The 12,794-nt window shown below is 45.0% G+C and overlaps 1 protein-coding gene across 1 annotated transcript in view; it reads left to right on the top strand.

The window, feature by feature from the left end:
• The window catches only part of ABHD4 (abhydrolase domain containing 4), an 18,731-nt gene that overhangs the window by 4,745 nt on the left and 1,192 nt on the right, over window positions 1–12,794 (top strand). Inside the window, exons 2-6 of the mRNA XM_015815617.1 lie at window positions 3,380–3,468; window positions 6,501–6,876; window positions 8,662–8,816; window positions 11,449–11,560; window positions 12,392–12,578. Coding sequence (XP_015671103.1) covers window positions 3,380–3,468; window positions 6,501–6,876; window positions 8,662–8,816; window positions 11,449–11,560; window positions 12,392–12,578 — 919 coding nt within the window. The remainder of the gene's footprint in view (window positions 1–3,379; window positions 3,469–6,500; window positions 6,877–8,661; window positions 8,817–11,448; window positions 11,561–12,391; window positions 12,579–12,794) is intronic.

Here is a 12,794-nt window from a genome sequence, read left to right as displayed (position 1 = left end):
AGTGGAAGGTGACCGTCTTCACCCTTAGGCCGCCACAGCCGCTCATATAATGGATTGTGATGTCCTCTTCAAAATGAAGCCTCAGCTGAGAGACTTTGATTCAGATCTCTCTGCCTTGAAGCTCACTACAAGTAGGCCTTGACCTATGACTGAAATTTGAGCCAGGAATTTCAGTCATAAGTCACGGCGGTCATTAAGCAGGTCACCACCTGGTTTTGTGACCTTTCCCTCCCCCGTAGTCGTTATGCAAACATCACGGTTGTTAAGCAAATCCATTTTCTTCAATGGAAGATATTTTTTTTTGCCAGAAATTAATGCCGGAAACCGGTAAAAAAGAAATACCAAAAATTGCGGTCACTTGACCACAGGACACGCCAATGGTCATAAGTGTGAGTCAGTTGCCGAGCGCCCAAAATGTGATTACATGACAGCAAGTGTGTCTGTCTGTCTGTCTGTCTCTTTCTCTCTCTCTCTCTCTCTCTGTGTATGTGTGTGTTCGTCACTGTCAGAACTCCAGAACCAGCTCTTAATTAACTCTGAGGAGATCCGTTGTAATTTTGATCAGTCACTAAGTGAGCGTTCATTAAGGGAGGACTATCTCTAACTGGAGTTAAACTTCCTTTCACCAAAATGGTGAAAGTCGATAACATTCAGGCTATAGAATGAAGTGTGGAATAATGTTGGTTATGACATGGTGGACATTTCAAAGCCACAGAGGCCTTTGATGGATTATCATTGTTTTTTCAAGGATGGTAGCTTAGTGTCCTGTTTTCTTGGATTATGGTTAAGGTTTTACACCAGGGGTAGTCAACCTTGGCTCTTTTATGACTCGTGGACTTCAATTCAGTTGAAGTCCACGAGTCATAAAAGAGCCAAGGTTGACTACCCCTGTTTTACACCAAGCCTGAGAAAATCTGTCCTCAGATTCCAAGTTTACATATTTTACTGGATGACTGTAAGTAGAAGAATTTATCTATGGGGTTATAAGGCAGTTGACAATCTTGACAAGTCTAGAAGCAAGGGTATATAAATACAGCTAATAACAAAGGAAAACAATGCATTGTCTTTCTATAATCGAATGGGAGAATTGATGAAAGATCATTAAATTTATTTATCTCCTGCTTTTACTTTGTACAACTCAAAGTATCATGCATAATGTGCCTAGGGCCTTCTGGGTGAGACTAAAAAAAAAAAAAAAAGTCACCCAAAAAGAGATTTTGGCAAAAATGCCCCAAAGCCTTCCAAGCTGATATTCATATTTAAGAGAAAACTAGAATTCTGCGTTTCTAGTTCAGCACCTTCACTACTGTATCACTCTGCTCTCAGGTCTAAATCCTCTACTTAAATGAATTAAATTAAATTCTCAATGAATGTAGAGATGTCCAGAGTTACTTATCAAGCGTTTCCCAATAACTCACAGAAAGCATTATTTGCTTGGAAGTGACCTAGCCTCTCTGTAAGATTAAAGCTTCAAGGAACGTGATCCTTCAGAGAAAGCCTACTGCCTTTTTTCCTTCTTGAAAAATCTGGTGGCACCAGAATCTGTTAATTAGTGAGATTCCATGGACAGTCTACTACCTATGCAGTTCCAAAAAGTGACATGGAGTAAAATGTATGACATTAATTTCTGTCTATCAAAATGGGAACATTTTCTTCATTTATCTGTCAAAATACAGTAGACCTTCCTTCCTTCCTTCCTTCCTTCCTTCCTTCCTTCCTTCCTTCCTTCCTTCCTTCCTTCCTTCCCATGGTTTCCCTATTTAGTTCTTTCCCTTACTCTTGCCTTCATTCTTGGGGTCAACTAAGGTTTTTCTTAGATTAGATAGAACTACAAAGGTTTCATTTAGATTCACTGAAATCAAGGCTTAAGTTAAATACATGTCTTTCAGTTGGAACTAAGTGTGATGAACATAAACTAGATCAACCTTTTCTATTTGCCCTAAAATAAAATTGAAATATATATGGGCATTTACAGGTTTTGGTTTAGTAGTTGCTAGGTTGGGGTTGATGTAAGTTTCATCTTTTAGCCTTTAAAACTTCCTTCCTTCCTTCCTTCCTTCCTTCCTTCCTTCCTTCCTTCCTTCCTTCCTTCCTTCCTTCCTTCCTTCCTTCCTTCCTTCCTTTCTTCCTCCCTCCCTCCCTCTGTCCTGTCCTGTCCTGTCCTGTCCTATTAACAAAAGAGCTAACCTTCCTTCCTCCCTCCCTCCCTCCCTCCCTCCCTCTGTCCTGTCCTGTCCTGTCCTGTCCTGTCCTGTCCTGTCCTGTCCTGTCCTATTAACAAAAGAGCTAACCAACACACTTTCCTCCTCCTATTTTCCCTACAACAACCCTGTGAGGTGAGTTGGGCAGAAAGAGATCACTGGCCCAAAGTCACTCAATTGGTTTTCATGACTAAGGCAGGACTAGAACTCACCGTCTCCTACTTTCTAGCCTGGTGCCTTAACACTGAACCAAACTTGGCTCTCTGTTTATTCTTATTCTTCCTATTCCTTCCTTATCATTCTCCATGTTTGCTTTGTCCCTTCACTACTTTTCAAAAACAAATTTTAAAAATGATTTTTTTTAAAAAAAAATAACTCCATAATAGGTGGAAGTTGGAAAACCATGTGTTTTTTTTAATATATATATATATATTATGCAATCTAAAAAAGAGAGAAACTACAGGAATCCTATACAGGAAGAGAAGAGAAGCAATAAGATGCTCAACAGATCAACAGTTTATAAAATTATATAGCCGAAAGAAAATGAAAAGAATAAAATCAACCAACCAAAAATAACCTTGAAAGTATAGTATAGTAAATTGATGTAAGTCACCAAAATGTATCACATGTGCGTGTAATCATTTAATAACAAAGTTGGAACTGCAAGTATTTGAAGAACACCAAGTTGGGAAATGTCTCTATGGAGACATTCTCGGTCATCCAGGACATGGTCGTCCCAAAAGTGCTTTTTCAAGAGGCAACTGGACTTTCTTGATTTTGTTTTTTTTTTCTTTGAAGACATTTCACTTTGCTCTGAGCTGAAGAAGCTTCTTGGATGAGAAGCGAAATGCCTTCAAAGAAAAACAAGACAGTCCAGTGTGTCTCCTGACCACTGGGGACAACCGAGTGAGTTGGGAAGATTCATTTAGCCTCTTCATTGAATTGTAATTATTCTCATTCTTTCCTTCCCAATCTGGAGACAGCATAAACTTTTGGATATGACAATGTTGTGAGAGCAGGTTGTGAGAGCCCTCTTTTGTGACAACGTTGTGACAATGTTGTCAGAGCCCTCTTTTGCCGTTTGGGCCAAGGACTATTTAGCTGTCTCGTTTCCTTTCTCCATGTGTGCTAGATAGTTCTAATCATGTTCTCCTCATGGTCTCCTGTTCTTCCTACAGGTCCCAAGGCTGGCTAGGTGGTTGGTTGCCAGCCTGGCGGCCCACATCTATGTCTCACCTCAAGAATGTGGAAGCTCGGATCCTGCAGTGTAAGAATGATTTGTCTGTTCATTTTGGGTGGGTGGGTGGTTTTCTATCCCCTTGTCAAGAGTCACCAAGGAGGTCCCTCTGTAGGCAGCACCTATGAGAAGTGTTGGCTGCACCACCTCTGTGGAGGTTTTCCCTTGTTGCTAACCATTGCTCATAATACACCTAGTCCTCGAACTTACGACCACAGCTGGAAGCCAGAATTCCCATTGCTAAGCAAGAAGGTTGTTAAGGGAGTCCCAAAGGTGCTTTTTCAGGAGGCAACTGGACGCTCCCTGTTTTTCTTTGAAGACGTTTTGCTTCTCATCCAAGAAGCTTCTTCCGCTCGACTGGATGGTGGGGAATGGAAGGACTTATACTCCTTGCAGACAGCTGGTCGTTTGCTTTCTTTTAGAGAGTCGTTGAGGCCACTTGGAGTTTTGTCTGTGTCCTCGGGGTGTGGAGCCTTCTTGGCTGCAGGAAGTTTTCTACCCTGGGTCCCTTCATGGTTGAAGACAGGCACAGGCTGTTGGGGATGAGTCTGTGTTGTCTGCATCTCAGACTGAAGCGCAAATGCTTCCTGTACTCTGCAATGTTTTCTGGAAATCTGTCCCACACCATTCAAAAAGTGTTCATCCCCAGGTGCATAGCTAAAGATCTATGGAGATTCTCAGTCATCCAGGTCATGGTCGTCCCAAAGGTGCTTTTTCAGGAGGCAACTGGGGAATGGAAGAATTTGGAAGGATTTACCATCATCCAGTCAGAACTGAAGAAGCTTTCTTAGATGGGAAGCAAAACGTCTTCAAGGAAAAACAAAGGAAGTCTGGTGGCCTCCTGAAGAAGCACGTTTGGGACAACCATGAACCATGAAGATTCTCAATCATAGACACTGGTAAGTGAGTTGCGCCCTATTTAATGACTTTTTTTGCCATGGTTGCTAAGCAAATCCCTGCAGTTGTTAAATGAATCACCTGGTCATTAAGCGAATCCAAGCTTCCCCCCACTGAATTTGCTTTGTTGGGAGGGTTGCAGATGGTGATCACATCCAACTATTGTGATTATATGTTGGTTTTCAAGCGGCCAAATCTTGATTAAGTGACTGTAGGGATGCTGCAATAGTCATAAGTGTGAGGACCGCTCATAAGTGTGAGGACCCCTCATAAGATAGGTTATTTTAACTGCTTTTGTATCTTTGAATGGTCACTAAACAAAGAGTTGTTAGTTGAGGACTTTCCGTAGTGGTCATTAGGTTTAATTCATAGCGACTTTAAATGATCCTTGTGGATTGTTAGACTCACAATCAATTTACGACTGCCTAAGGTTGTGTGTGAATATGTTTTGTAAAGAAGGTGGAACATTTTTCCTTTGTTTTCCAACACTCCAGCTGCTTGTGAAGACAGATCTTCTGTTGTTGAGTGGCAGAAAGAAGATAGTGGGAGAATCCCCCCGAAAAGTTTTAATCGTATCAAAAGCTTTTGAAATGCAGGAACCTGACGTGGCCTTAGATTAGAAGCTGGCTGAACACCTTCCCATGTGTGTTAAGTTAGCCCAACTCCCCAACACGATGCCTGCATTTTAGATTTAAAAATAACCACAGATTAAACAACAACAACAACAAAAAAACTTGCATGAGCCAACAGAATAAAAATCTGAGGCATGCTTGTGGGAAATTTGCTTGTAGACCTTGCATTTTAGCTCTCTCCAATTCTAATTCTGAAGTTTTGGGCAGTTTGGATGCTCTAATGGAGTGGTGGCGAACCTATGGCACAGGTGCCAGGATGGCATTCAGAGCCCTCTCTATGGGCACGCGCGCCGTCGCCCTAGTCCTAGGCCTTCAACTGGGTTTTATAAAACCTTTTCGCTTTAGGCCTCCGCCACCGTGTGCAAAAAAAAGAGAAGGTTCCAATCAGTCAATTTCAACTTCTTGCGGGGGAAAAAAAAAGATCTTGCAAAGTTGGAATTGATTGAACTTTTTAGTCCCACCCAGTCTGCCGTTACCACCGCAGCCACGCCCACCCAATGGGCCACACCCACCCGGCACCCGACGATGCATAAGTGGATTTTGGGTTGCAGTTTGGGCACTCGGTCTCTAAAAGGTTCACCATCACTGCTCTAACGTTTGCTGTTGTGTGGAGACGGTATAAAAACATCCCTTTTCCTGAATCTGGCTTAGCAAGGATGACAGTCTTTGGAGGGTAAGGATCTTAACAGAATTTATAATAGAATAACAACGTTGGAAGGGACCTTGGAGGTCTTCTAGTCCAACCCCCTGCTCAAGCTGGAGACCCTATACCATTTCAAACAAGTGGTTGTCCAATCTCTTCTTGAAAACATCCAGTGATGGAGCATCCACAATTTCTGGAGTCAAGTTGTTCCGCTGATTAATTGTTCTCACTGTCAGGAAATTCCTCCTTAGTTCTAGGTTGCTTCTCTGCTTGATAAGTTTCCATCTGTTGCTTCTTGTCCTGCCTTCTGGTGCTTTAAGGTGAATAGGTTGATCCACTCTTTTTTGTGGCAGCCCTTTAGACACAGGTAATTCTCCACTTACAACGGTTCATTTAGTGACTTTCAAAATTACAACGGCAAAAGTAAAAGTTACGACCGCTTTTCACACTTATGACCGTTGCTGCATCCCCATGGTCACGTCATCAGAATTCGGATGCTTGGCAACTGACACGTATTTATGATGGTTGCTGTGTCCTGGGATCATGCTGTGTCCTTTTTAGACCTTCTGACAAGCAAAGTCAATGGGGGAAGCCGGATTCACTTTACAGCTGTCTTGCTAACTTAATAACGGCGGTGATTCACTTAACAACTGTGGCAAGAAAGGCCGTAAAATGGGGCAAAACTCACTTAGCAACTGTCTCGCTTAGCAACAGAATTTTAGGGCTCCCTTGTCGTACGTTGAGGGCTACCTGTGTTGTATTAGGTCATCCCCCCCTAGTCCTGGATCTTGTTCTCTACCGGATCGTTCCCGTTCCTTTGGGTTTCCAAGCAGCTGGAACCACTGGATTTCGAGATGGTAAATCCCTTGCTTCTCCTGCTTTTTCCCCAGGCCTCCAGAACCGATTCGTGGCCCGCTACGTGCCTCTCCCGAACCAGGCCAAAATCTGGACCATCTCGCTGTCGCCACAATGGGGCAAGGGTCGTACCCCTTTGGTGATGGTGCACGGCTTTGGGGGCGGCATCGGGCTTTGGATCCTCAACCTGGACTCGCTGAGCCACCGCCGTCCCCTCCATGCCTTTGATCTCCTGGGTTTCGGGCGCAGCTCGCGGCCCCCGTTTCCCCATGACGCCCAAGGGGCCGAGGAAGCATTTGTGAGCTCCATCGAGGCCTGGCGCGAGGAGATGGGCATCCCCAACATGATCTTGCTTGGCCACAGTTTGGGCGGGTTCCTGGCAGCCTCGTACAGCTTGCAGTACCCGGAAAGGTAAGCCCGCCCCTCTACCTGGTTCACAGGTAATCACCTTCCTGTAGGTTCAATCACTTCCCCCCTTGGACTGTCTCATCTAGTGAGCGATCTGGGACCCCAAGTGCTTTTTCTAAGTCAAGATAAACAGAGTGTTTCTTCCAGGAGAGGGCATCATTTGTAGGAAAGTTGTGGTCTTGTGAGGCAATTGCCAGGCATCAAGACTGACTTGAAGATGCGAAAAGAAAGAAAGAAAAAAAACCAAGAAAAAAAAACCATTTTGTATGGTTCACCTATCAGAGCCGAATGAAAGACGATGCTAAGCAATTCAGAAATCTTCCCCAAACAGAAATCCTCCCCATACCTTTGTTTAGCAACCTTAATATAGAACATTTGTTGCTCCTCTTAGATCGGGGTAGGCAACCTTGGCTCTTTTATGACTCGTGGACTTCAACTCCCAGAATTCCTGAGCCAGCATGGCTCAGCTTGGAAACCTCTCCCTTCCCCTCAGCATGGCTGGCTCAGGAATTCTGGGAGTTGAAGTCCACGAGTCACAAAAGAGCCAAGGTGGCCTACCCCTGTCTTAGATCAGGGCTTTTCAACCAGTGGTACGGGTACCACCTGTGGTACATTGGCACCTGGCAGGTGGTACGCGACCATCCTAGAAAAGTGGTAGCGGGGGAGGGGAATGAGCTGAACCGGTGGCAGCACCGCACAAGCCTGAGCGAGAGACGGCTGGAGCTGCAGGGCTGTCAGGGCTCAGCGGAAGCTGGAAAGCAGCACTGATCCTGGCGCTTCTACTGAGCCCTGAAGAAGCACCAATCAGCTGGAATGTTGCAGCATCTCCAGGGTCTTGTGATTTACATTCAGATGCTTGGCAACTGATTCATATTTATGACGGTCACAGTGTCCTAGGGTCATGTGAAGTGACCAAAACCTGCTGCAGCCACCCAGCAGACAGGGGGGAATAAAAACCAAACACCCCCCAACCCACCCCCGCTGCCAATCCTCAACAGAAATGCTCACAACAATGAAAACCTTGGACAGGAGGAAGAGCGCCGCCGGGTGGGCAGGCAGGTGTCTTGCTCGGCTGTGCCTTGGGGGGCACTTTTTTCACTGCCATTGTAACTTCGAACAGTCACTAAGCGAACTGTTGTAAGTTGAGGACTACCTGTACTTTATCACTTTTTTCCTTTTTTTTTTTTTTTTTGGTCATCAAGTTTTTGACCCCTTGCTAGGCGACTGGTGGTACTCGGATGTTGCCATATCCTAAAAGTGGTACAATGGGTGAAAAGTTTGAAAAGCCCTGTCTTAGATAATTAAATCTGAAAGCCATGCACATTCAGAAAGTTTGCTCCCCCCAAATGCCAAGATTTCATAAAAAAATAAATAAAAAAGCAGGGGGCCATTTAAAGGTTTGCTTGTTTGTTCAAAACATTTTCTCCCATTCCTTGTCTCCCTCCCCCCCAATTCACTCCTGGAATAGTGCATGAGTTTCCATAGACTAGTGCTAGCAAGCTAGCCCCCCCCCCCCGGTTTGCTGGTTTAAATTTCTAAAAGAAGCAACACACAAGAAAAATATGTGGGGAGGGAAGAGGAAAGCGGCAAGTAGTCATTTTTTAGAAGTGAAAGAAAGTCATCCTTATTACGATCAGCTGGTGATATTTCAGAGAACAGAAGAGCTTGATTTCATTTCGGCGTGGTTTTCTGTTTTCTTCTACATCCTCCCGTATTGGTTGGCGTACTAACGTTGATCATACTCAGCTTGATCGGGTGTCTTTGCATTTTATTCCCTTTTCGACCCAGGGTGAAACATCTAATCCTGGTGGATCCTTGGGGCTTCCCCACACGGCCATCTGATCCAGCTCAGGTCCGAACTGCTCCAACTTGGATCAAGGCTGTAGCGACCGTGTTGGGACGGTCAAACCCTCTGGCTGTCCTCCGAGTTGCAGGACCTTGGGGTGAGTGAAGTTGGCCAGAAGATGTTGAATCAAACTTGGCATGTTCGCTTCTCCTCCAAGAGGCTTCTTCAGCTCTATAATAATAATAATAAAAAAGTTGGAAGGGACCTTGGAAGTCATCTAGTCCAACCCCCTGCTCAGGCAGGAAACCCTATACCATTTCGGACAAATGGCTGTCCAGTCTCTTCTTAAAAACTTCCAGTGTTGGAGCATTCACCGCTTCTGGAGGCAGGTTGTTCCACTGGTTAATTATTCTAACTGTCAGGAAGTTTCTCTTTAGTTCTAGGTTGCTTCTCTCCTTGATTAGTTTCCATCCGTTGCTTCTTGTCCTGCCCTCAGGCGCTTTGGAAAATAGCTTGACTCCCTCTTCTTTGGGGCAGCCCCTGAGATATTCGAACACTGCTATCGTGTCCCCCCTCGTCCTTCTCTTCATTAAACTAGACATACCCAATTCCACCAGCCCTTCCTTATATGCTTTAGCCTCCAGTCCCCTAATCATCTTTGTTGCTCTTCTCTGTACTCTTTCTAGAGTCTCAGCATCTTTTTTACATCGCAGTGACCAAAACTGGATGCAGTATTCCAAGTGTGGCCTTACCAAGGCATTGTAAAGTGGTATTAACACTTCACGTGATCTTGATTCTATCCCTCTGTTCATGCAGCCTAGCACTGTTGTTGGCCTTTTTGGCAGCTGCAGCACACGGCTGGCTCATATTTAAGTGATTGTCCACTAGGACTCTAAGATCCCTCTCACAGTTACTGGATGGTGGAGAATGGAAGGATTTATACTCCTTTGCAGCCAGCTGGTCATTTGCCTTCTTTTAGAGAGTCATTGAGGCTACTCAGAGGTTTGTCTGTGTTTCTGTAGCCTGCAATGTTTTCTGGAAATCCATTCATCCTCCCGCACCATTCGAAGGGTGTTCATCCCAAAGTGCATAGCTAAAGGGCTATGGAGACTCTCAGGCATCCAGGTCCTGGTTATCCTAAAGGTGCTTTTTCAGGAGGCAACTGGACTTTCTTGTTTTTCTTTGAAGACCTTTCGCTTCTCTACAATGCCTTGGTAAGGCCACACTTGGAATACTGCATCCAGTTTTGGTCAGCACGATGTAAAAAAGATGTTGAGACTCTAGAAAGAGTGCAGAGAAGAGCAATAAAGATGATTATGGGACTGCTAAATCATATAAGGAACGGCTGCTGGAATTGGGTATGTCTAGTTTAATGAAGAGAAGGACGAGGGGGGACATGATAGCAGTGTTCCAATATCTCAGGGGCTGCCCCAAAGAAGAGGGAGTCAAGCTATTCTCCAAAGCGCCTGAAGGCAGGACAAGAAGCAACGGTTGGAAACTAATCAAGGAGAGAAGCAACTAGGACTAAGGAGAAACTTCCTGTCAGTTAGAACAATTAACCAGTGGAACAACCTGCCTCCAGAAGCAGTGAATGCTCCAACACTGGAAGTTTTAAAAAAGAAACTGGATAGCCATTTGTCTGAAATGGTATAGGGTTACCTGCCTTAGCAGGGGGTTGGACTTATTATTATTATTATTATTATTATTATTATTATTATTATTATTATTATTATTATTGTTGTTGTTGTTGTTGTTGTTGTTATTATTATTATTATTATCCTCCAAGAGGCTTCTTCAGCTCTGACTGGATGGTGGGGAATGGAAGGATTTATATTCCTTGCAGAAATATGAACGCATTTCCAGAAAACATTGCAGGCTATAGGAACAGGGCAAAATATCCTGCAGCCAGAAGGCTCCACACACCTTTGCCCTATTCCGGTGACTCCGAGGACACAGATAATTCTCCAGATGACCCCAACAACCCTCTAAAAGAAGGCAAATGACCAGCTGTCTGCAAGGAATGGAGAAGGGTGCAGGTGTCAGATAGCGTTTCATCTAGTATGTCTTCTGAATTTGTGCCTGGATACCAATGTTCCTTCCTCTTCTTTCACACATCCACAATATCTTCTTGGTATGGGTGTCCCAAAGGTGCTTTTTCAGGAGGCAACTGGACTTTCTTATTTTTCCTTTGAAGACGTTTCGCTTGTCATCCAAGAAGCTTCTTCGGCTCTGACTGGATGGTGGGAGAATGGAAGGATTTATACTCCTTGCAGATAGCTGGTCATTTGCCTTGTTTTAGATCAGGGGTGTCAAACTGGCGGCCTGTGGGCCGTAGGCGTCATGTGCAGGCCACACCCACCCTAGTTCCACAAAGGCAAAAAAGTCGTGATAATGTCACGATACATCATGTGACACAAGTTTGACACCTGTGGTTGTTGAGGCCACCTGGAGATTTATGTGTGTCCTCAAGGTCACCCGAGTAGTGCAAATGGGTGTGGAGCCTTCTTGGAACTGCTGAAAGGACTGTGTTGCAGACTGGAGATAGATGATGTCAGATCCCTTCCCCTGCTGTTGAGAGAGGGCTGTTCATTTTTTACTTTTATGGCCTCTTTGACCCCTCTTTCAAACCAGCGGTCCTCTCTGTCCAAAATGTGGACTTTGCTGTCTTCAAAAGAGTAGCCTTTGTCTTTTAAATGCAGAGGACTGCTGAATCTGGCCCTGATGGGTTGGTTATCCTAGGTTGTGCCATGCGTTTAAGATGTGTTTAGAGTATCTAACTTTTTCTCTAGGTCCTGGGCTGGTCCAGCGGTTCCGTCCAGATTTTAAGCAGAAATTTGCCAAATTTTTTGATGACGATACCATCTCTGAATACATCTATCACTGCAATGCCCAGACACCGAGGTGAGGAAGCCCCCCCCCCAGCCCACCGACGTGACATTCTGGTTAGCTGTGGCCCCAGTAAGAAGCATCCTGTCTGAGCTGGGACCACAGAGACCTGGATAGATCCAAGTCTGATAGTTCAGGCCTGCCTGCAAAGATAACTGGCATTGGTGATGTTGATAAGCCAATGAAATGTTAGTACAGGTAGTCCTTGACCTTTCAAAGTTACAACCTGGAGTTGAAGTTCTGGAGGGTTTTTCCCCTGCTCCCCGTGGGTCGCCAAAGCTCACACAGAGCACTTGGACACACAATGTGTGTATGATCATTTGCAGTGTCCTGCGGTCATGTGACTGTGTTTTATGATGGTTTTGCCCAAACCCATCGCTTCCGGTTTTCGGCAAAACACACCCACGGAAAATCACTCTACAACCTTTAACAACAAAAAAAAATGTTGTAAAATTTGGACTGGTCATGTGACCGAACGTTTTATGACCTTTATGACATGCAGGCAAGCATAATGGGCAGGTTCCATGATGGTCGTAACTTGGGGACTACCTATAAGAAATGCATGGCATTCTCCATGCCTCCGTTGAGTGGACTTTGGATGCGGTGGGCAACATTCAGGCTTCACAAATATACTAACTGCAGGTCAGGCAGTTAGTATAAACATCATAGAGTCCTAGGGCTGGAAGGGACCTTGGAGGTCTTCTAGTCCAACCCCCTAATCAAGTGAGGAGTCTTTATATCATCCTGGACCAATGGTTGTCCAATCTTTTTTTGAAAACCTCCAGCAGGCAAACTCCAGGAGGCAAAACCGTGTAATTATGTCCTTTCTTCTTGCTCCACCATCAGTGGGGAGGCAGCGTTCAAGGCCATGACCGAATCCCTAGGATGGGCCCGCCGTCCCATGTTGGAACGCATCCACATGATCCGGCGTGACCTGCCCATCACCCTCATCTATGGAGCCAATTCCTGGATTGATACCAGCACTGGGGAGAAGGTCAGGGACCTACGACCAGGGTGCTACGTTAATGATATGGTAAGACATTGGCCCAGAGAATGGGGCTTCTGCAAACATGGAGATCAAGCACAGAATGTGTTCTCTCTTTCTCTCTGTCCCTCTCTCTCTCTCTCTGTTTCTCAATCTCCCTCCCTCCCTCTCCCTCTCTCTCTCTCTCTCTCTGTCTCTCTCTTTCTCTCTCCCTCTCTCTCTTGCTCTTTCTTCCTCTTCCTCTTCCTCTTCCTCTCCATCTCC

Source organism: Protobothrops mucrosquamatus, unplaced genomic scaffold (assembly GCF_001527695.2).
Source record: "Protobothrops mucrosquamatus isolate PMUCROS unplaced genomic scaffold, P.Mucros_1.0 scaffold355, whole genome shotgun sequence".
NCBI classification, from domain to species: Eukaryota; Metazoa; Chordata; class Lepidosauria; order Squamata; family Viperidae; genus Protobothrops; species Protobothrops mucrosquamatus.
This window is presented reverse-complemented; position numbering and strand designations above follow the sequence as displayed.